At 48.1% G+C, this 24,018-nt stretch overlaps 1 protein-coding gene across 1 annotated transcript in view; it reads left to right on the forward strand.

The window, feature by feature from the left end:
- Positions 1–24,018, forward strand: part of LOC146202773 (uncharacterized) — a 152,886-nt gene that overhangs the window by 92,053 nt on the left and 36,815 nt on the right. Inside the window, exons 2-3 of the mRNA XM_084588328.1 lie at positions 109–279; positions 20,811–21,014. Of these exons, the coding sequence (XP_084444454.1) occupies positions 109–279; positions 20,811–21,014 (375 nt within the window). The remainder of the gene's footprint in view (positions 1–108; positions 280–20,810; positions 21,015–24,018) is intronic.

Here is a 24,018-nt window from a genome sequence, read left to right on the forward strand (position 1 = left end):
TTTGGAATGCAACGCGAGATGGAGTCTACCTCCTGTGTTCTACCGTGACGGTATGCAGAGCAGTGACCCTCTTCCTCCTCCCTTCCCCTTTCTCTTTTCCGGTCCAAGAAACGACGGAACAGCAGTGGCCTCTGGGTCCACCACGCGAGGTGACCATTGACGCCATCGCTGAGCACTCGTTTACGTTGCGCTGGAAGCCACCCCGACCGCACCCCAACAAGCACGTCAAGCTCCAGGGATACATGCTCTCCTACGCACCCACCGGCAAGGCCTCCTTCGGTGAGTGGCAGTCATGGCCGCCTTCCTTCGCTGCCGTGTTTGTCATACGATTCTTGCACTCCAAAATTCAGGGGATATTAATGAGAACTTCAGCAGGGGCGGATGATAATGTGAATACGGGTTTCATATATAATCGTTTGAAAAAAAGAAAAAAAAAAAAGAAGCTGGGATACCGAAGCAGTTTTAACCATGTGAAAAGTGGGGCTTGGCCGTGCATGATCGGTTGATAAATAACAGCGCTTACACGAACGGAATAGAGTGGAGACGCGGCGCTCTCTCTCTCTCTCTTTCTCTCTATCACGCACGCACGAAAGAACGTACACATGCTCACGCACACGCACCAGCGTCGTGCCCCTCGTCCACTCTGTTCGTGTAAGCGCTGTTTTTCGCCACAAGAAAGTTCAGTGCTTTTTTGCACGGCCTTTTGGGCGGGTGCGTTGATACTTGAGCACGTAACTTTCGATCCACAGCCAGGTTCACGTATAGAAAGGCACAAAAATACGCACGCGTGCAAGCACCGACGTTCGTCCCTTTGTGTCAGCCTAGCGTGAATGCGGTCCTTCAGCAGCAGCCACGTCTGAAGTTTTGCTTTGAAATGTCGGCCGTTGTCTGAAGTTTCTTGACGTCAAAGTTTTTCATTGCTTGGGAATTAAGGCCCCATGCCTGAGAAAAAACTGTCTATCGTCTGAAGTCACCTAGAAACGGTCAATAATAAAAATTTCAATACACAAACATGCAAGCAAGCAGACACGAAACCGAGCACGCGTCTCACTAAACCACATTAGCACATGTCACGGGAGCAGGAATGGAATATCTCTGCGTGGAGACGGCACCGGTTGCCGCGGGAACGGCTTCTCGCGGCACCGGGGAAAACAGTATAGAGGGCGAAGCTGTGCTTCATGTAACGTGTGCGCGCGGGCCACACGCCACACGCGACGCGTTAAACGAAAACAAGTGGCATCAAATAGTCAATAAATCAAAGCACGTAAGAAAGCTTGTGTTGGGGCCTGTGCGGGAAAAACGAGCTATACTCACGAATTACCTTCGGAGCGACCCATCGATCGCCTCTGACTTTTTTTATTTTTTTTTATCTCAAACACAGAGAAATTTTTCTGTGCTCGAAATGTTTGAGACATTGCTATTTGACGGGTTTGTTAAAGAAAACAATTACTTATTCACACAAAGAACTTGATTGCTACTAGATCTGCGGAAACAATAATAGCCTTACCTCTCTCTCTTTCGCACCTTGCCAGATCCTCACAACGTCTTATGTTCCTCTCGCTCTGTGCGCGCGCATATCTTTTTTTTTTTTTTTTTCTGTGAGTACACAAACTTACTAGACTTGCGGATGCCGTGTTCTCCTTTATGCAATAAAAGCAAATAACGCGGGGATATTTCACGCACCAGGTAGTAATAACGGGCCCCGTACCTGGCGCAACCGGAGTGAGTTTTCTTTTTCTTTCCCGTTGCACGGACGTATGGATCTAGCTAGTCCTGCAAGGAAGCAGATATCAGAAACAGGCAGGAACCGTCGGCAGTCCGCTATCGAAGATTCCATTCTCCACTCACCCAAGCGTCCTCGAAATTGCGGAAAGCCCCAGACACTGTCGATTACGGTGGGACCGACCCAAACCGCCGGTTGTAATTAAAGAACGAACGGGTTGTTGCATTCGAGCGCTTCGAAAAATAAGAAGAACCGGATAATTTTGTCGATTGTGCAATACTTTCAGTGACAAGATTTCCAGTGAGGTTATTGCAAACCATTAGCTTTATCCGGCCGCATAAGACGGGTCCGCTGAACGTACTTCTTTTTCCCTGTCTTTCTCATATTAGATTATTACGGATGATGCGTAATATATTTCCCAGTCTCACGGGATCGAATTAATGGATTCATGTCGATTCTGTGGATTAATAGCCGACTTAATCATTTATTACTGAGTAGTTAGAACAACAAGCTTAAATTCTTTGGTGTTTGTGCTCATAGTCGCAACAGTGCAAACTTTGGCTGTTTCTCGCTGCTCTATACAGGTTGACATATGAAAAATTCATGAGACACTGACATAATTCAGTGGAGTCGAGATATAACAATTTTTTATCGTTTTAAATGAACTTGAAGGGGACACACTAAGTCACCTTGCATGCGCCTAACGTCCGACTGCGCGCATCGAAGGTTATTTGTAACAAATATACCACTCGCTTTTGGCATTGCTAACCGAAACTAGATCATTGCACCATTATCGTGTTTTGGGCGGCCAGCGTTTGCTCCGCAGCTTTCCATACTTTCAGGCCTCACCGATTCGAGCTCATAACACGACAAGGAGAGAATGTACATGTATGACGAGAAAAATATGCCGGAACGAACGAAGGCACTTCCATGCTTACATGAACTTTAATTTTTTGACGTAGCTATTGAGAAGACAATTGTGAGAATCTTAAATTGGCCTATATCGATGGACAACGATATTTCAAAAGCAGAGAGACCACTCTCGCCGAGGATAGAGCTTTCAGAGTCTAGACAAGACCGCAAAAAAAGGCCGATTTCTCAAGTAGACTGCATGCGTGCGTCGGCATTGAAATTTAGCGCGAGTGCGGAACGATGCACCTTTGCGCACGGATCACAAGCCTACTTTTCAAAGCTCTTCGGAGTTTATAACGGATCACGTGAGATCTGATCGGTAGATGCCAAGGGTATAAAACAGTCAGAATCTTTTAGTACGCACGAGTTGCTTTGATCATGCTGTCCCTTGTTTGCTGGCTTTGAATGTAGTCTTGGTTTCGTTTAGATTTCGAGAAAGTCATTGTCTTTTCTCCTAATTATTTGCTTTCGTACATTCGACATTCATTCGTTTTGTTTTTAAATTTTAAAAGGGTCTTTCTTTGTAGTTGCACATGTGTGCTGACGGTGAGTCATCGGTGTCCGTCTGCTTGGGGGCATATTGCAAATACGGTGAAATAAACACTCGATTTTATGTTATTTAATTACTCACACACTCCCGACGTGGAGTGCAGTGGCGGCCTGAACCTGGTTAGTTTAGCGATCCTGCCCATACGCGAGTCAGTGGGACTACGTAAATAGCCATCACCATCAGTCATGCTGCGCGTACTTCGAGAAAAGAGCTCTCAGATCGATGTCTAATTAGCCCTGCGATGCACGGAACGCGGCCATCATTTAGCGAGCATGCTCTTCTCATCCCCTTTCCCGCTCCTCACTCGCTCCCGGCTACATGCGCTGCTTCACACACTCTGTTCGAGCGAAAGGTACGTCGTCATAAATAAAAGATGCGCCTTTTCTCGCTACTACATCGGTAAAGTCATCCTTTAGCGAGTTGAGTACATCTACTGAAGGGCCGTCCAGCAGCCTCTTTGCGGTGCGATCTTTCCTGCTGTAATGCAGTAAGCGCGTCCCCCGGAAACACAATCAGCAGCTTGTAGAGTTGCATCCGTGTCCGAGTTAGGGTGCCCCGATAGCGCCTTGTACGAGTACGCCGCCATCGTGTCAAGCGGGGCTGTTCACTGGAAGGAAAGAGAAGGTTGAGCTCATCACGATGGCGGCTGAGAACGAAGGTGTGAACGGCAGCTGCTCTCTTTATGGCTTCGCGACAAGTTTCTCTGGCGTCGTCGCTTTGCGCAGGTGCTCGTAATCATGACGGAAAATTTCAAGGAATATCGAGTGCGACTCCTTGATTCGCCATTCCGAAGCATGTCGTGCACTCAATTCCCATGTTCTTACGGCATTAGTTGGGTGTTGGGCAGCGGAAGTGAGATGGCATCGGGATAAATCGCCTCTTTTTGTCCTTCTTTCCGCCGCTCTGGTCGTTAACCCTGCGGCTGCTGGAAGCTGCCGAAATGCTGATTAGGCACGCCGCGAACAATCCGCTATCGCAAGGTGATGAATTATGACTCCTCCGCAGCGGGTTCCCGCGCTTCGCCGCCGAGTCACACAAATGGCCCGCCGGGCGTTTCCAGAATGCATTTGCGTGCGCGCTCCGGGTTCCTTCGGGCGGCGGCCGCGCGGATGCGGGCGTTTTTGCGAGCAGCGCGCCGAGTGTAGGCAAGCCCATTAGTGGCGTTTGCGCGCCCCGCTTTCGCCAAAGTGGTCGCACATACTGCAGAGTGGGATTAGTATAGCCGCGGAATTAATCCATCCGGCAAAGAGACGTCGCTGGGGTCGTTTCGACGATAGCTGGTGCGTTTTATTCCGGCGTTTGAGAAGCAGAAGCGGGGTGATGTGGTCGCGGCCCCGGCAGTTGCTTTCGAGGCTCGAAAATTTACGACGCTAGCCGACATGTGGGATCATTTAGGTGTTGCGCGCTGTATAATGCTGGGCTGAAATGCGACCTTTCACAGGACGTTATACCGCTGCACGAAAGCACGCAACGGAAAATGCACGCACGTGCGTAGACGCGCGATTAGCTTTATGGAGAAGTCTGCCAAAGGTTCTCGGCGATTCTTGGTGCTTTTAATAGTCGTCGCATGAATTTCTTCTGAAGAAGTCACTCGGGTTATGCTAATTCCTTTGCTAAGCACCCGCAGAGCTCTCGGGGTTAACGCCGGCAATTTATATGCTGTAGAACTCGGGAATCGTGCCTGCATTTCTCAGCAATGGCTTCAGCTTTCTGTTCAACTTTGACGCACAAATACACGAGAAAGGCTTGTTCTGCTGCAACAAGTCGAGGTTAGCTCGCGAGAGGTATTCAACACTTTCCAGTACGCCAGCAATTTTGTGTGACCTTAACGAACCTCGATTTCTCTAAGGATGCAATTTCAGAGCCAATGTGTTACAGCCAGCGGCATAAATGACAGCCGCGAAATAAAACAGGGCAGTGGGGCGTTATATCGGCGAATTATTTATTGCGCACTGTACCTAAGCGGACAATAACAAATTGGAGAGGTTTAACGCTGCTAGACGTAGTATAACGTGTGACAGCATTCCTTGGCGCAATATATTGTGGTAGATTTAAGATGTATATGCCATTGTCGCTGTCTTAATTCTTGTCATCCCCAGTCAGAGTCACTCTCGCAAGAATCAAGGATCGTGATGTATGTTACTCAAGTGGCTATGAGTGACAGAGATGCAAAGTTCCGCTTTAACCACGCCGTACGGGCGTGTCTGCGTGGCCTAGATCTCGTGTCGGGATCCAGGTGTCTTTGGAAGGCTGGAGTCTCATCTCAGCCTCTCACCACAGTGGCGAAGGCCGACTTGGTATAGCGCCTACCAATTCGACGAGGCAGGAAATGGTGAGCCTGTTAATGTTAGAACGGCAAGTTGACTGCTATGATACTCGCCGGTATTCAATCACTTCACTACATTAGAATTCGTTGTGATTTTTATTTACAGGCAATATTATGAAGTCGTAATAATAGTCTTCTTTAGTTGTTCCTTGAGTTGTGCGTTAATTTCATTTGACCCAATATATCACATCCAACGCCATCATCATCATGATCATCATCATCATCATCAGGCTGACTATACCCACTGCAGGGCGAAGGCTTCTCCCATATTCTTCCAATTAACCCGGTTCTGTGCTAGCTACATCCACTTGACCCCTGCGAACTTCTTAACCTCATCCGCCCACCTAACTTTCTGCCGCCCCCTGCTACTTTTGTTACTTTATTTATGCAGAACTGTGGTTGCTGTGCAGCCACTATATATATCTTCCAGTTCTTTCACGTGCGGCTCGTCTACACCCTCATTTCGCAATGCCTCCATGACCGCCGAGGTTTCTACTGAGTCAAATGCTTTTTCGTAATCAATAAATGCTATGTATAAGGGCTGGTTATATTCCGAGCATTTTTCTATCACCTGGTTGGTGGTATGGATATGATCGATAGTAGAGTACCCATATCAATTTTAGTTTTAACACAATAATATACAGAAAATAAAAAAATAGTATACTCACAGAAGTGGCCAATGTATCCAATGTATACAGGTCTAAATTTTCTTTCTCTCTCTTTATATATATATATATTGATTCGGTATGCTGCAATGTTTTTCAGTTTTACTTCTTCTGAGCTTATTTAGGGTTATAATCAATTGTTTCTGATCGATTTAATCAGTAGTTCTGCACGTAATAGAAGATCACAATACGGCCACTTCTGTGAGTATACTATTTTTTTACTTTCGGTATATTATTGTGTTAAAACTAAAATTCTTGTGTTCTATTCTAGTTGAGCAACCACACGTTGTACCCTAGTGCGCCTCGTAAACTAATACTTTGGGATTGATCACCAGACATGTGAATACAGTTACGCACTAGACAGCCTAAAAGGTATACTTGTAATTAAGTATTCTTGTTCTCTTCGTGCTTGTCTATTTTTGGCCTCATAAAATAGAGCAAGACCCAAACTAGACGCCAATTACTTTAGTGGAAGTCATTTTTTCTGCATTTTAATCGTAAATATAAAAAAATTAACTTGAAGAGTGCTGCGATCAGTTTATTTCTCGTACCGTGACTAATCAGCTCCGTATATAACGAGGCTTTACTACTGAAACAGCGCACAACGAGACTAATATACGTTTAATACGACCCTCGATGCTGGTTATGGCGTTCGGCTGCCGATGCCAAGTTTGCGGTGTCAAATCGCGGCCGCGGAGGTCGCATTTCGATTGGGGGTGAAATGCGAAAGCAGCCGTGCGCTATGACACAATGGACCAGCAGCACTTGGCCTGTATCGACAGGGTACGGCGGGCAGAGACCATTCTCACAGAAAGCGGAGCTTTCATAAGGCAGAAACGAACACTGAATATGAAATAACAAGTTTCGCCACCATTGGCTGATTTCGAAAGCAAGAACTTTATGCGCCTACATCGATTTTCTTTTTCGCTCGCGCGCATCCCAGAGGCTACGGCGACCCGTCACGTGTGGAAGTACAACATGCGTTTGAATAGACTTACGATATTTGTAAATCTAAATGCGTTTTATTTTTTATTTATTTTCTTTTTTTGCCGGACAAACCTAAACGTAAGGGGAATGAACGAGGAATTCAATTTTTACTGAAAATAACTTCACCAAGTTTTCGTCGCTGTTCACCTAAAAGCTCGAGGCGGCCTGAACGAATCCACATTCCTTTAACATTGTTTTTCATGGCCGGTGCGCAGCTCCTGGAGGTTAAGCCAGACGTACCAGTGTCATATAAATGCGGTACGCGCTTAAAAGAATACAAATGAGGTAGAAACACCGTAACACGGCAGTCTGCGGTTGCTGCTACTACGCTTTGGCCCTGTGGCGGTTGCAGATGAACATGAGCTGCTGAAACGCTGTGCATTATGGGAGGCCACTTGATTCCTCATGATCAGCGAGGAGTAACCTGTTAACAGGCGCTCTATCAGGTAAAATAGACGAGACATTTTACGACACTTTCGTTTGCTGCAGAGATCGAGCGTATATATGTCATTTTAAAGCTGTGAAATAATTTAGCTCGCGTTGTTGGCACGGCATCGGTGACCTCGACGCCAGAAGGGAATGAGAACACGGCGTCAACAGTAAGCGAACATAAACGAACTTTAGTGGGTCTTTCCCTGGTGCTTACAGGCTGCTCAGCCACTGGAGCGGCGCATGCGTCAACACGCATGAGTTGTCTTCATCACAGGATGCGCGCTGCGGCCGAAGTTATACTAAACGGGTGCCTGACCATCGGCATGGCCGGTAACGACCACCGGAGGCCCCACACGTGCGGTTCGCCGCGAGACTGACACAAAAACACGAGTAATTATGTCACAACGCACAGAGGGATGAAAACAACTATTACAGATATTCAAGAGGAATACAATCTGGAGACATCTGACGAGGCAGAATATAAGCGATTGTCCCGGATGCTGACAGTAAATGCGACTACTGTTACATTCTTATGCACCTGAGGGCAATGTGTCGAGCTGTGCCAGTGCCGTTGCTTGACTGTTTAAAGATCATCCATTTGCATTTAAAGATCATGGCTTGTACCGTGGATAGCCAACGTGCTACGCCGGTAATATGCCCATTTTATGCTTCCATGCACTCTCGATATTGGGAAAAGCAGTATTTGTTTTCTTAACCGCCCGCCCTTCTCCTGTCCCCTTTACTTTCTTCGTGCATATAGGGTACGGTAAGTAAGCGTAATTGCCGCGTGCTTCTTACGTTCAACCTGCAGCGTCTGTGCGGGCTGTTACCTCCCGACTCCGTGCAGCGCGCAGAGGGAGGCGTCTGGTAACGAAGGCCGACCGTATGCTCGGGCTGTGTGCAGAAGACAGTCGAAGACTGGGAAGGTGGTGAGAGCTGGGCATTCCTTCGCACACTCCGTGTTTCCCCTATAGCATGACCGGCGTTGGAAGGTGTGCCGTAAGCACCTCTCGCAGCGAGAACAGTGCGAACAACCACGCTGCTTCGAAATTTCCTAACATTCCGTGGAATTCACCCACCGTTGCTGCCGCCGTTCGGTTGAGGCATCCTGTGGGCTTGTTTTATTTTACATTTGAGCATTCTGAGCCGAATAACAAAGAGGTCCATCTCCCAGTGTCATATATGTGTGGGGAAATTACTCTTAAAAGGAAATTACACTCCCAATAATTGCTCGCAAAAAGGGATGACGTCGCGATAGGAAAACTTTTAGAAAGCAATTGAAATTGCCTTAAATTCGCTTTTGATTGGTTGGTTTGGTTGGTTTGTGGGGTTTAACGTCCCAAAGCAACTTAGGCTATGAGAGACGCCGTAGTGGAGGACTCCGGAAATTCCGACCACCTGGGGTTCTTTAACGTGCACTGACATCGCACAGCAGACGGGCGCCTTGCTTTTCGCTTTTGATTTATCACGCATGCAAAGTGTACACTGAACGCAGTTCATGCAATAATTTCAGATCTCTTATCTTATTGCGTAGCAAGGCTTCAAACAGTGCGTCGAGATTTCTGCCCTCCTTAGAGTAACCTGAACAGCCGTTCAAATGGTGCGTCTTAAGGTACGCCTTTCTAGCGCTTCTTCAAATACGAGCCTTGCGTACTAGTAAAGCACATTTTTTACGTGCAGCGGCAACTTCTAGGAGCACACTTTTGGCACCGAAATGGGGGCAGCCATCTCAGTCGCAGCGGCTAAATCGCTATGTATGTTGTATCGAGAGCAAAGCTTTGGCCACCTTCCAATCGCGACCAAAAGTATTCCAGAGGTACTTGGACAACTGCTTCTCCGTCTCAGACCAAAAACACACGCGCCCCTTCCTCGATCACTTCGACGTCATTGAGCCCTCAATCAACTTTGCCGTTGAGGAAGAGACCGACGGCTGTCTTCCATTCCTTGACACCGTTTTAGCCCGCACTCCGACCGGTCTTAGTTTTCGCGTGCACCGTAAACCAACATACCTAGATTTTAATTGAGCGCACACGCTCAGTCACAAGCGGTCGGTGGTTGCATCTCTAATCAGTCGTGCCAAGGAAGTATGCAGTGAAAATGCAGCCCTAAACCATGGAATAAAGATAATTGATTCGAAAATGGTTTGCAAAGATATGACTATCCACTTTCCTTCATCCGGAACACGCAAAGAAGATGGACTCGCTCGAAGAAGCCGGCTGCCAGGTAAAGCGAAAGTGATGAAAACGAAACAGGCCCCTATATGTAGCAGGGATCAGCGAGGCGCTGGCGTGGATGTTCTGCAAGCGCAGCGTCCATGTTGCACACGTCCCAATAAGCGAGATACGAACTGAGCTTGTAAACATGGAAGAACCGCTTCTTCGCGGCGTTTCCTAGAGTGAGTCACAAAATTGCCTGCACCGAGTGTTCATCAGTTTACATAGGCGAAACGAAAGACTTTACGAGACGCCTCAAGGATCATCAGTACGACGTAAGTAAAGAAAAAGTGACAACGAACGCGAACACGAAGCATATGCTTGGCGAACTGGCCACAAAACTAACATGAACGAAGCAGGGATAGAGACAACGGGAAATAATATACCAGCCTGTCGAAATCTCAAGTCACGCATCATCCAGACTACGCCTAACACAATAAACAAGAACGGTGGCACATTGCACCCTATCTATTCGAAAATTCTAAAAGCGATACTTGGTGCTTGCTACAAAAAAACCGGAGGCATCCAGCCTGTTGCTCACTGTGAACAAGGGAGCAGTAGAGCTTCCGAAACGTCATTTGTTTTTTACACCATAGTCAGTGACCGGTGGGCCTCATCAAGCCACGATACGTGACCAGAAGGTGTGCCGTCGAACCCTTGACTACGCGAATCAATTATCTTAAAAATCACGAGTTGTGACGTTGTGCTCATACGAAGCGCAAGAAAATACTCCAACCTTGCCCAGTTCCAAGGTGTCGGTGCACATCGCTACTCGCCCGCGAGAGCAACTTCGCTGGCTTGCTGACCAAGGCTTCTCACGCGTTGCCCCTGCTTTCGAGGTTTCCAAAACGGAAAACGAGAGATCGATGAGCAATGATACAGTCTTCATAGAAGCAATTTCAGCATTAAAGAATTACTTTTGCTCGAGAATTGCTACCCAAAAGTGATTTATAATGTTACTGATTTACTAGATGTAAAAACAAAGCTTTACATTGAAAAACTACCGAGAAAAGCAAATTACTCTACGAGCCCCGCCGCGGAGGTGCAGTGGTTAGGGCGCTGGACGGCTGTATTCGAGGATGTGGAACCGAATCGCGGTCGCGGCGGCCGCTTTTCAATGGAGGCGAAAAGCAAGGCGCCCGTGTGCTCAGCGATGTCACTGCACGTTAAGAACTCTAAGTGGTCGAAATTTACGGAGTATTCCACTACAGCATCCCTCGGCTTAGCCTGAGTCACTTTGAAACGTAAAACCCCGTTCATCATCATCATCATCATCATCATCATCAGCCTGACTATACCCACTGCAGGGCGAAAGCCTCTCCCATATTTGTCCAATTAAACCGGTTCTCTGCTAACTGCATCCACTTGACCCCTGCGAACTTCTTAACCTCATCCGCCCACCTAACTTTCTGCCGCCCCCTGCTACGTTTTCCTTCCCTTAGAATCCAGTTTGTTACCCTAAGCGACCATCGGTTATCCTCTCTTCACACTACATGTCCTGCCCATGCCCATTTCTTCTTCTGGATTTCCACTAGCATGTCAGTACCTCAGTAACATAATTTATTTCTCTGACCCACTCTGCACGCTTCCTATCTCTTAATGTTACCCCTACCATTTTTCGTTCCATAGCCCACTGAGTTGTCCTCAACTTAAGTAGAACCCTCTTGGTAAATCCCGTTAAACAAACCTAAATTACGATAATTCAATTACTGCCATGTTTGCCCCGTTTGTTCATTACGTGAACAAATATTTAGTTACCCTATTTTTAAATTATCTCCAGGTCTCTCTCTCTCTCTCCTGAACTTCACCAAAACGGGAAGCAAATTGACATCACAGGTGAGGCGCAGTGTCGTTTCTCACCGGGGTCGTACCAGGATAAAGACGAAAGAACGTACGGCATTGCACGAAGACACACAGGAGAGCTAGCGAAGTTACTTTGTGACGATCCGACAAAGAAAAAACGTACTGATGGAAAGACGCGCTCGTAACGACACACTGCTCGTGCATGCGAAGCATTTGGCGATGGGGTCAGTGGAGGAAGCTGGGGTGGGGGAGGGAGGGGGGGGGGGGTGCGGCTGTGGCGTCACTGTCGCGGAGCCGGTAATGCTACGTGCGCGCGCGCGCGAGCCCATCCTTTACTCGCAGCGCGCGCGCGTGCACATAACATGGTGCGGCCGCGGGCCGGATCCATTGAGCCGCAGCGCCTAGGGTTTATTGTGACGCGAGGCTCGATTAGGGGCTTCCCGAAGCGCCGCCACTCGCGACGGCCGCTTGACGAATGGCCTTTTCGGACGGCCGCCGGCGCACGCAGCGCGATTGGCCCTAATGAGCCGCATCCGAGGACGCCCAGCGCAGCGCAACGCGCCAGCGGTGCTCTTCTGCGCGGGAGCAAGCAGCGTTGGCAAGGGCCGCTCCAGCGGCCTGCACGTGGACACCTTGTGAGGAGGTGTGTGGGGTGGGGTCCTCGCTCCCCTTCTGTTCTTTTCTCTTCCATTCTGCTCGATGTTGGATGCCCCAGCGCGGTGGTACAGTGGTAAGACGCCCCACTACAGTGCCGGAGTTCCCGGGTTCGATTCCGGCCGCCGGCTGCTGCGTTTCGATGGAGGCGAAGCGGAAAGGCACCCGTGTGCTGTGCGATGTCAGTGCATGTTAAAGGTCCCCAGATAGTCGAAATTACTCAGTAGCCCTCCACTACGGCTCCGCTTTCTCACTTTCCACTTTCATTACAACCTTCCTTCCTTCCCTTACGGTGCAATTAAGGTGTCCACATAAACAAGTGTGACAGATGCGCCTTTCCCTCCTGTGAACCAATTATTATTACTATTCTGCCCGAGGTTGACTTCACGTGGTTGATAAGCTGGTGAAGCTACGGCACAGGTGACTGACACCTGAGCCCTTCCTTTTCCTTGTCGCTGCGACATACGATCGGGAAGGATGCAGAGATAACGGGAATCATATAAAAGCTTTGGTTTGGTTTGGGGTTTTAACGTCCCAAAGCGACTGAGGCTGAGAGACACCGTAGTGGAGGGTTCTGGTAGTTTCGGCCACTTGGGGTTCTTTAACTTCCACTAACATCGCACAGCACACGAGCGCCTAGCCGTTCGCCTCCACCGAAGAGCGGCCACCGCGGCCGGGATTCGATTCCGCATTCTTGGGCGCAAGAGTCGAGCGCCCTAACCCCTGCGCCCCCCTCCCCCCCGGCAGGAGTGAACCATATAAATATAAAAGCGGCGCGAATTTGATACTGAAAGCTGGCTACAAGGTTATGCCGTATGTACAGAACGTGTCTTGGCATTGTTCGGGTTAAAATGGCAGTTTAGTCAACTGCAGCAAAAAATTGGAGCGGCACTGTCGCAGTTCTGGTACATTTTTCTTTTCTTCGACGAATCCTTCGGTTATATAAGGTGAACATGCCACAGGCGTGGCACCGCGGTTGAGTAGAAGTTCCACTGCTTTTTTTTCCTTCTTCAAAAAAGCGACTTCCAACACAACAGGCCCCCATAGCGACCTTTACGATGACCACGCATCCTGATGTTAGAATAAAGGTTTAAAGGTTGTGTCGGTAGCGAGCTCTCGACCGTGTTCTGTCGGTCGTTCGCTGTATACCGCCATAGCAAGCAACGAATTGATCGTGTACACACTCTTCTCGTTAAGTGTAGATAAATTAAACACGCGAGAACTAGGTTTCATTCTGGTTTTGCGCGAGTGCATCACGATAATTATATTTTGAGTGGATAGCGGCGACAGAGCGTTCATTCGCTACCGCGCCTGTGCTTCAAGACCATTTCTGAACAAGCAAGAATTGCCTGGAACTCAGCCCACTATAAAGATCCTCACTTATCACGAAACATTTTCTGAAAGCATAGTGCGAACTGGCATCTGTCGGTGTTTGTGTATCTTGAACGTCACCCATGATGAAGCTTTGATAGAAATATTATGTAATCAATTCCACGATAATTTCATTCCTCGGGTTGATGCAAATTTTCTTCAAATTTGAACATTCTTTAATGTTGTGGAAAATGCCTTGTGGAAAGTGTAAATAAATGTATTTTAATAAGAAGTCAGGCAGGAAAGTCGTGGCGTGAGCTCCGGAATTTTTCCAACAAGTCTACGCTCCGGCGGCACTTATCAATACCATTTCAAAGACCGAAGCGGGGCCCATCAAAGTTCGAGAGAGAGAGAGAGAAGGGGGGGGGGGGGGGGGGGAGGTCACCTACTCGGACTTTCCGTCGGCCATCGGCGGCAGCTTCATTATCGCCCTTTCCTTCACAGGGCTGAGCTGAGGTGCGCCCAGGTCACCGCTGCTCGAGTGCGGGAAGTGCGCGCAGAGTCCCATTTCCCGCCTCTGCGGCGGCGACGCCGGGCACAGTCCCTGGAGCTCGACTCCCGGGGATTCGGGAAAGACCGGCGTTGCCAAAGCGGATATCGCGCGCGGCTTCAAGCGAGGCTTCCGCAGCGGCGCCTTTGGGCGGCTTTGATGGGCGCTGTGCGCGGCCGAGTGTAGCCACCGTGCTGGAGGAAAGAGAGGACCGATTTCGGGGGCCATAAACTCCTGACACGAACTCCCCGTATCGGTTCCGACTCGGGTCTTGTGAGCCCCGAGATAGGAAAATCCGCCGCCGCCGCCAGCTCGGTCGAGCAAACAGGAGCAGCACAGCACTCTTGGCGGCGAGCGCAATCCAGCCAACGCACCGGTGAATCATACGTAAGAATGACACGAGTGGAAAGAGCGGCTATAAAAAATACTGGACTGAAAGATTTGTAGCAGTATATGTATACGGCAGAATGATGGGAAGGGGAAGTACGCCAGCGTGCGAGAACAAAAAGCGGAAGGGCGGAAGAAGGAACGTCTAAGCATGACTGACGAGAAACGAAGGGTTCGTCAGCAAAGCATAAGCGCGTTCTTCAAAGACAAAGAGAGCGTGGCTGCTGCTTTGTTTTTATGAACTGCCATCAAAAGCCTGTTTTCTGCAGAAGGCCGCCAGAGTGTCAGAAGGGGAAACAAAAAGAGAAATAAATGGGGGGGGGGGGGGGGGGGGGTTCGGGCCGCTCGCTGTATGCCGACTCGCCCTCCGTTTTCTCGGTTGTCCGAGCGTCGGCAGCGCCATTGGCGCCAGTGAATTTGTAAAAGCCGCTCGATGAAGGCGGACGGGCTTAGCGGGTGTGTTGTCTGCGGAGGTCCCTTGTTCCCGCCTAAGTGCCTCATCTCCTCTTGTTTCAGCGCGTGCTTGCGTTTCGTGTATTAGAGAGCAGGCGCCTTGTCCTCGCCTCCTTATCTCGGGAGCCCGCAACAGCCCTTCGCAGGGCTGCTGGGGGCACCCTCCGTGTGAAAAGCAGCGAGGGCTTCTCTGTTAGCGCCGGCTGTCCCTTTCCTGCGCGAGCCGAGATGTTTGCTGATTGTCTCGCCTCTTCCGCGGCTGGAAATGGGTTTGGCGGCTCTCGCGAAATGATGATCGCTGGGCTTCGGGCCGCTGTTGAGAAGCGAAGGAGTGTCAGAGCGCACGCAACGCACCACTGGCGGCTCGCGCGCGTAACGCGGCCTGTGCGGAATTAAAAAAAAAAAAAAAAATCGCCGCACAACGACCGTTCTACGGCCCTCGGAATAATAACTGATGAGACAGCTGGCACTCTCCGCGGTGCCCATAAGCAGACCAGACGAGAATGTCGATGTACCGCGAGTGTGCGGAGCATTTGATTAGAACGGACATTTTGGTCATCCCGAACGTGTAACACGAATTTCGTGGGCGAAGTAGAGCTTACACTTACTGGAAAGGCGCCGAAGAATGTCTGCGGACGGTCTCAGCAAATTCCCCAGAACTCTTTCACAGGTTCTTGTGCAAACATATTCGCTGTTTGGATATCCTTTGGGACCACGAATTCGCTTTTTCGGCTCTTTACATGTTGCCACTTTACGCGTTCTCGACTCACGGCGACGTGGCGCGCAATCTCCTTTAGACCCTGGTTGACATAGCTGAGCGTACAAATGACAAAGGCGAAATCCGTTTATTGTACTAGGCATGCTGAGACTGCAAGTGGCGTTGATCTGTGTCCAGCGCTGCCACTCCTGAAGTGAAATCAACGCTAGCATCGTTGTTTAATAAGCGGGCTATTTGTTCAGTGTGTTTAGCGGTAGCGTAGAGGTAGGCGATCAGCCTTGCGGGCAACAACATCGTGGTTCTAATCACTGTGTTGCGCAGTTGTCCTCTGAAATAATAAAAATAATGCACTTGTGGGTGTGATTTCATAACCATGGGTGGGGTGCGCTCTGATCCCGGTGAACACAGCAATCTAAAAACACACTTCTTCAGCTGAACGAGATTTTTCCACCCTCATGTAACAAGAGCCCACCGTCTCCTTAATGAATACAGCATTTAATCCCAGTCCTCAGCACCAGCGGCTGCGGAGCAGCTGACCACTCTGGCGGTCAGATCTATGACGCAGCGGAGAGCGCTAAGAATCTCTGGCTCCAGACAGGCCAGCATTGGAAACTGACCCTGGCAACGTGTAACATGATGTCCTCATATAATGAGGCTAGACTAGCAGGGCTGTTCGTGGAACCATTCTGGCGGGCACTCTTTGCGATTTCATAGGGCTAAGTGATGTTTGAAAGACAAATGAAGCATATGTACTCTACAAAAGGATGGGCACCAAATCGAGGTTTAGCAAAGAGAACATGAGGGCTGATTTCGTGCTCAATAAGCATATGTCTGGTAACGTAGATGAGTTGTTTAGCATTAATTAGAGGGTGGCATGCATCGCAATTAAGCTCAATAAGACGTGAAAAATAAAGGTGGCACAGGCCTACGCGCCTACATTCAGCCGTGATGACCAGATAGCCGAGATCTTCTATGAAGGCGTGAAATCTGCAATGAGCAATGTAAAAACAAAATACATTGTATTGATGGGTAGGGAAGACGCAGGTTGGAAATCAGGCTATGACTTACTATGGCATATTCTAAGAATATCAGGGGAGGGTTATTAGTAGAGATTGCAAAGAGGTTCAGTTCAGTTCACGTATTTAGGAATCATGAATATTTCTTCCGCAAATGAAAACAGCAGGCGATAGACTCGAAGAGCTCGAAGAGAGAAACAGACTTTGAACCAGGGTAGAAGGGAGTGAACACTTCTGTCCGTGTTGTTCGTGCTGTTAAACTGTGTATCATATGCGCGGAAACCAATTCGCCCAGTTTTCTGTCCTCAATAAATAAATAAAAAAGAAAGCTTTAACATTGTGCGCTAACCCCGGCGTCGTGCAGGATGTGGAGGTCATCGTAAAGATGCCAAGCGGTGATCATGAGATGCTCTTTGATTAGGTTAGGCTCTAAAAAGTATACGAAAAAATCCCTAGTAAGGATGCAGCCCATTAACCACTTAGTGGTAAGACGGAAGTAGAGGAATTCAGAAACTCGCTGCCGAACAGATATTAGGCTCTAACCGAAAAGGACGACTTCAATGTAGAAGCAATAAATGGTAACTTCTGAGAAATATTTACGTAGTGCGCAGTAAAGGTAGGCGGTAGTATAATTAGGCAGGATACTGGGAAGTGATCGAAGGAGACGAAATACCTGACTAAAAGCCTCCAATCTAACCGATATGATACTTGCTTGCGCAAAGAAGACACGTCAAAACGAAGAAATGCATTCTGTGCATGTCATGCGTGTTTCTTCCTTCTGTCCCGTCACCTTTACGCAAGCATGTACTTCTTAGAAATGAATCAATTCGCCCAACCGAAGGTATTGATTTAACAGATATGATAGAGCAGGCAGAGCTTTCAAAGTTAATCAATAATAAGCGTAAGGTAGCCGACATAAGGAAGTACAATATATGGAGGAAATGGAGCATCCTCTTAAGAACGGCGGCAGTCTGAAAGCGGTCAGGAGGACACTAAGCATACGCAACAATCAGACGTCCTTGCTGAGAGACAAGACCAGAAATGTCATTATTAATATGAATAAGATAGTTAATTCAGTTGAGGAATCCTACACAGGAGTTATTTAGGTAGACAAATTAATGAAAGGCCGTAGTGAAGAGCTATCTGACATTCCGCCGATAACGAAGATTGAAGTAAAGAAAGCCCCAGAAGCAATGAAAAGGGGGAAAGCAGCTGAGGAAGATTACTGCAGATCTTTTGCAATACGGCGGCGAAATCGTGTCAGCAAAGCTTGTCAGTTTGCATGCGCAATGCTTCACGGCCCCAATAATAGCGGTATATTGGCAGAATGCTAACCTTATCCCGATTGAGAAGAAATGGGATGCCAAGGACTTGAGAAACCAAGCCGATCAGCTTACAGTTCATTGACTACAAGGTATTTGTAAAGATAATCGCTTATAGAATCACGAAAGCCTTCGAATTCAATCAACTAAAGGACCTGGAAGGCTCCCTTCCAGGACCGGTACCCTGCCATCGATCATATCCACACTGCTAACCATGGTGATAGAAAGTGGTCGGAATAAAACCAACCCGTAGATTACGAGAAAGCATTTGACTCAGTCGAAACCTCACAGTCATGCAGGCATTGCGAAACCATGGTGCAAATGAGCCTTACATGACAGTACTGGGAGGTAATTATAGTGGCTTTACTGCAACCGTTTTCCTCCATTAAGAATTTAATGAAATTCCAATAAGGAAGGGTGTTGGACACAGAGACATATGTATCTCTCAAGTTCTTTTCGCCGCTCGCTTTTGGGAAGCATTCAGAAACCTGTACTTAGAACTGTCGGGGATAAAAATTAATGAGGAGTGCCTCAGTAATATGTGATTCTCTAATGTCATAGCCTTGCTAAGTAACTCAAGGGACGTATTGCGAAGGATGGTCAATGATCTAGAGGTGCAAAGCAGAATATTGGGTCTAAACATTTATATGTAGAAAACGCAAGCCACCGGCAGTTTACGATGGGTAGCGAGGCTCTAAAAGTGGTAAGGCTTGCACTGGTAGCTCGCTCAGGTCCGGAGCATGAGAGTAAATTAAGTAAAAAAATAAGATTGGGGTAAAACGCATTTGGCAGGTATGCTCAGATAATGAATGAGCGTTTACCAGCATTCCTCAAAGGGAAAGTATGTCACAGCCATATCTTACCTGTATTCACCTATGGGGCTAAAACGTGGACGCTAGTGAAAAGTGTTCTACTGAAGTTGAGGGCAGCGCAGAGAGCTATGGAAAGTGGTAGGCGCAGCGTTAAGAGACAGGAAGCGTGCAAAGTGAGTTAAAAAACAAACGCGAGCCACTGATTTTCTAGTAGCTACCGAGAAGAAGAAAGGGATAATGCTAAGGTGTATATGGCGAAGGCAAGATAACCGATGGTCGCTAACTTTAATTGGACTTTAATTGCAGGGGAAGGCAAAACGTAGCAGAGGAGAAGAGTAAGTTATGTGAGCGGGTATGGTGATGAGGCGGCAGCTGGCACAAGACCGGATAAATGTAGGGATATGGGAGAGGCCTTCGCCATGCAGTGGGTGTATCCATACTGGTGATTATGATGATAATTATTGTGTGATGTCATGGTTTACAACAGCACTTGCTCACTTCGCCAAGGAAAAAGAAGGCTAGCTTGAAGTGAGATGCAGCGGCAACGCGCAAGTAGGGCGACTATAATCCTTATCACTCCCACACCATTTCACTTCCATAAAAAAAAAAAAAAAAAAAAAAAAACCACCAAAATATGCGATAGTCCGTTGCAGGCACGTTTAGTAGTTTATGCGAAAACAGTGAAAGCTTGTATTTCAGTTTTTATTGCTTAAAGAGGCTGTTACTATAAAAGAGACGGGCGTTATCGAATAAATATTTTACGACCGACTCACTAATAACCGAGGTGCGAGGTTCCGTCGTTAGTAAGGGCGCTGCATCTTGAGAAAGGGAACATCGCCCATTTCTTTCCAGAGGGGGGGGGGGGGGGTTCTTTTCTCGTGCTCTTTACTTCGAGCCCGCAGCGTTCTAACACATAAGGTGATCGAGTCAGCAAAGGAGACGACAAACAGTGAAAGGAGATCAGCCCGAAGACGTCGCCCTATTCCATTCCATTCCCGCCCACAGTCGTAATAAGTGGTCGCAGTCGCTACAATTGCTCGCCTCCTTCGCAAGAGATGGAAGGTTTACCTTCCTCGCTCGTTGCGCCCGAGCCAGCGAGGGCGAAAGGAGCAGTGGGGCCGCAACGCTCGAGTGCTGCCTGAGCCACCGAAGCGAGGCTGGGCTTACGGCTTGGTCCCGCAGGAAAGCCAACTGTGCGCGGACTGCGTCCTGACGGGCCCACATCTCAAAGAGGCCACATGGGGAGAGCTCGCGTGGGACCTTACGCAGCTATAGCACTCGGCGCAGCTCTCGCAACGCAACAGAGTAGGCGGGATGTATACGAGAGACGTGCGAAATAGAAACGCTCTTCTCCGCGAGTAAACTTTGCCAGACTTGGTTCGTTTATATCCTTTATAGCAGCAACTATGTGGTTCCTGGATCACTCGTTTTATACAAAGAAAGAAAAGAAACTACTGAAGCTGCGAGCGAAACCACCCCAATTCGTCGAAACAAGGACCCATCTATTGAATCTCTCGCTTATTGGCATATATCTCGCATTTCTTTCTTTCTATATGTATGTGTTTACAGAGTCGCTAGTTCAAGCAAAAGCGCACGCGTTGCAAGTGAATCAGTGCGCCTTTCTTCTTCTTCCTGTTGGCCGTACTTCAAAGTGCGAAATGCACTGCACAAATGCTATAGGAAAGGTCTCAGAGAACGGCTGCTCAGCTGAGCGATCTGTAGCGTTGAATAAAGCTTGCAGCACCCTATATACCTTTGTTCCATTTACCCCTAGTCCTTTAAAGAGAATTGTACTCTTCCCGATGGCTGTCGCCACGCAGACTGTTCGCTTTTCTTACTCTGCTTGCCTGTTTTGTATTTGTGCATGAATTTACAACAAAACTGATCTGCGATGAAGACGAAGCACCGAACAGCATTTTTGCGCGTCATTTTTGCCGCTTTCGAGTGCTGCAGCGACTAACAGAGTGCACGCGCAGGTGAAGAGAAGGCGCTGATGCTGCCGGCGGTGATCCAGTCCAAGCTCGTCACTCGGCTGCGCGAGGGCACCGAGTACGCTGTGGTCCTCTCGGCCGTCTACCCCAACGTCCAGACGGCTTCGGCGCCAAAACTCACCGTCCGCACCGCACTCCCCGTCGCCGAGCTGCCCGTTGGGGACGACTCCTACCTGGACAACAAGATCCGTAAGCACTCTTCTATTCTGAACATTCGTATCCCGGTATCTCGAACGCCTACATCTTTGCTCGACTATTGAAATTCAACAGGGTGGCGAGCATTAGCGCTTTTCTTCTGGTATTCTCTTTCCCCTTTTTTTTCGCACCGCTTAGCTGTGAGATTTCTGATCTGGAAGATAAAGCCACGTTGCAGACGTAAGTTATCAATTTCACGTGCAGAAAAAAAAAAATTGACTGCGTTGACGACGAAATGGGACATCGACGGGCAAAGACAGCGAAGTGTCTTTGCCCGTCGTGAAGGTGAAGGTCCCGAAGTATAAACTGTCCCCCGGACTGTTTATACTTCGGGACCTCCTTCTATAATACTGAAAAAAAAAAAGAAAAGTGTAAGTTTTACTGTCGCGAGTGTATCAATGCTTCCATGTGAAACTAGAGGGACATTCGCTTCAAAATCTACCAACGTCTCTGCAGCGCTGTCTTATTCACCATATGGAAGCTATATATGTACCGTTATAACTACTGTGTGTAGTTTTCGCTGTGATTGCATTATACGGTTCTACAGAGGTCCTACTTCTTTTCGTGGTTTCCTTTGTGACAATGCACGACACTTGCGTTTGGGTCTCTGTAATCAGTCTCATCAATAAAAAGTAATTTCATTTGCGGCCCACAATTATACAGTATCCGAAATTAAAAATGCCGCAAAAGAAATGTAAAGAAGAAATGTGGCCACAAACGCGTGGTACTGGTGCAGCATTTTTTGAGTCGCGAACTTTTCCTTCGTTACAGTCATGGACGATTGAACCTGAAATGATGCGGTGACGACCCCGAACTGCTGGTGGCTCTTTGCATCCACGAAACATTATGTCCTAGAGATACGCGATCATGATGCTTGTGTGTGTCCAGAGTGCATGGGCAACAACAGGGCTTGCGAAGGGACATTATGTAGCTAAGCGACAGAAGCAGAACGAAATAAGCAGCTTTTTTTTTCTCATGTTTTTTTTTTATATATATTAGCAAGCTCTAAGGGACTGATTGTTTAAATCAAGCATCATGAGGGGTGCTCGCCTCGGCTGATGTACCTAACATTGATTGTGCTGATCTAGCTCCTAATACACCTTTATGCCGGCGTCTATCTCGTTATTGATTCACAACCTCGTAGTTTAACGGTGCAATGATAGTTTTGCCGGCATAGCCTCATTTCAGGCTGGCTCAATTGTCCATGATCGTGCTACTTTTGCGCGTTACCCACGCCCTCACTGGCGCTTGAAGTATGCACGAAATATGAGAAATGGGGCGAAGCAGTTAACGGCGCTCTGTTAGTGGTGTTATTCGCCACTATTGTCCCGAACTGAGAAGCAGACAAGCGGCACCAGGAGTCGACTGGAGGCCGGCTGCGCAAGGGGCCGTGAGCTCGAAAGTGCCGCCCCTCCCTAGGGAGACGCGAGGAGATGAAAAGCCTAGGAGCTCCTGCAACGGGTCTGGCGGGTCGTTGACTGCGCGCGAATTGCGCGACAAGACTGCGCGTCCGAGCCAGCGGTATCCCTGTCACAGCGCGGCCCTTCAGCAGGAGACGAGACGACACCGCGCACCACGTCTTGCCTGAAGGTGAAGCTGGGCTCTCGTGGGACAGCTTCCTTTACCGCTTTATAGCGCACTTAAGCTGAAGGAGATGACAGAGGGGCCGCTCTCGCGGGAGTAGATGCGTGGAAGGGACGTTCGGTGGTGTGGTCAGGATCCATGAAAAACGAGAAAAAAATGTGAGCTTGACGACGATACTGCAGAGTGCAGCGGTTGACTAGAGCCTCTAAAAGGCTGCATTGATTATACCGAGGCTGTTTTATATGGGACATCTCGTGCACCATAATATGAAAACACCTGCCGCTTGGCCAACGTTGACGCTGCGTCGCTGAAAAAAGCGCGCACAGGTTGAGTAAAATTCAAATAACAGCCACCTACCGAGAAAGGATCGTCCACGAGGGATGTGAATTCAGTAAGCAGTATAGGCGTGACCGCATTGCACTTGCCACATAACCGGAAAGTGGTCCTACTTCTGAAGCCGACGTTAACTATATCTTGCAGCCCTTCAACACAAAAAGAATCAGTGTCACAAAGCACAAAATAACACTTGGAGGCTTGAAACTTGAAAGCCACATTCTTGTGCAGAGTCTTGGGCTGAAAAAGGGGGCTGGAGCAGTGTGCTTTATCCGAACCACATATGTTCAGAAATTTACACGTCTTGAAGCATGGAAACTACCATCTCGCGGCAGTAGCGTCACGTTTCATGTTGAGCCGAAGGCATACCGAATCAGAATCAGAGGCATATTCTGTACAGCCCCTCCCCCCCCCCCCCCCCCCCTCTCACACACACACGCGCGCGCGCGCACGTGCACATTGTAGTGTTCCAGGCATATGATGCGGTCAGTTTTCTATTAGCAAACAATACTGAATGATGCTCAGCATATTTTTTTTTAAGCTGGGGCTTCAGAAGTAAGTTGACGGCTGGTACAACATAAAGACTATTTTTCCGTTATTCTTCGATCCTGTTCCCAGCTACTCAATCACTGCGTCGATTGTTAAGTGCTGGCGTAGGCAATGTTGTGACATCGCTTTAGCCAGTGGCTACTGACAGTGGCGTAGTCAGAATTATTTTTCAGGGGGTGTTGTACGCTGCCGGTAAAAAACAGAGCTTGCGCCCAAAAATGGCTGCTTTAAAAAAGACGAAGGGTTAGTTGTTTTATTCGCTGTGATATCTACATAAAAATACGAGTGCGCGCAAGACTCCGAGGGCTTGAATCTTAAATCAAATTTATATTCTCTCTTTCTCACACACATGCGTACACGCACACAAAATTTGTATGCTAATAATCGCGGATATATATTTACAATATTTTCACATAATATACAACGCAAACGTGTATTTTTCTGAAATAACACATGTTTTCTATTCTAGAGTCGCGTGAACGTACACAATATTTTCGAGAATAAACAACAAAGAACAAAAATGTACTTGAAC

This window comes from Amblyomma maculatum, chromosome 1, assembly GCF_055883805.1.
Source record: "Amblyomma maculatum isolate TAMU_Amacu chromosome 1, ASM5588380v1, whole genome shotgun sequence".
Lineage (NCBI taxonomy): Eukaryota > Metazoa > Arthropoda > Arachnida > Ixodida > Ixodidae > Amblyomma > Amblyomma maculatum.